General features: G+C 38.8%; 1 protein-coding gene across 1 annotated transcript in view; it reads left to right on the top strand.

Annotated features, from left to right (window-relative positions):
* LOC103309396 overlaps positions 1 to 758 on the top strand; it is a gene marked incomplete at its 3' end in the record, with an annotated part of 5,060 nt that extends 4,302 nt beyond the window's left edge. Inside the window, exon 2 of the mRNA XM_029491977.1 lies at positions 84 to 758. Within this exon, the coding sequence (XP_029347837.1) occupies positions 84 to 758 (675 nt within the window). The remainder of the gene's footprint in view (positions 1 to 83) is intronic.
* Between the last annotated feature and the right edge of the window lie 8 nt (positions 759 to 766).

Raw genomic sequence — 766 nt, forward strand, 5'->3', positions numbered from 1 at the left:
GAAACGTGGGTTAATGCTGGAGACGTCAATACCAAAGTGTGGGTCGACAAAACTGTCCAATCTAGTCAACATGCGTTTCCCAGGGCCTTTCAACTGGTCCCGTAAATCCGAGTGGTAAGGGGAAACGATTAATAGTCGTTCATATTGGCTCTGAAGATGGATTCGTTCCTGGAGGATTATTGTCGTTCGAGTCGAAAAAGAACACTAGTGACTATCATGACGAAATGAATGGGCAAAGTTTCCGTGATTGGTTACTATGTGTTTTGCCGAAATTAAAAGATAACGCGGTAATCGTTATGGATAACGCTCCTTACCATTCGGTAAAATTAGAGAAATGTCCAACAACAAATTGGAAGAAAGCGAACATTATTGAATGGCTTCAAAGCAAAGGGGAGGTAATTGATAGCACTATGATTATACCAGAATTATTGGATATTGTGAAACAACTAAAACCATTGTACGACAAATACGAAATCGATGAACTAGTTTCACAACACAATAAAACAGTGCTACGATTACCTCCATACCACTGCGAACTCAATCCGATTGAAATGGCTTGGTCGGTAATCAAAAACCACGTAAAATCGAATAACAAGACTTTCAAGCTTAAAGATGTCCAAAAGCTCTTGATTGAAGGCGTAAATAAAGTCACTGAAGAAATGTGGAGAAATTTTATAAGCCACACTGAAAATGAAGAGGACAAATTTTGGAACATCGATATGATTGTGGACGAGTTAATGGCTGAACGACAAGATTTAGTTATGAC

This window comes from Acyrthosiphon pisum, unplaced genomic scaffold, assembly GCF_005508785.2.
Source record: "Acyrthosiphon pisum isolate AL4f unplaced genomic scaffold, pea_aphid_22Mar2018_4r6ur Scaffold_20491;HRSCAF=21188, whole genome shotgun sequence".
NCBI lineage: Eukaryota > Metazoa > Arthropoda > Insecta > Hemiptera > Aphididae > Acyrthosiphon > Acyrthosiphon pisum.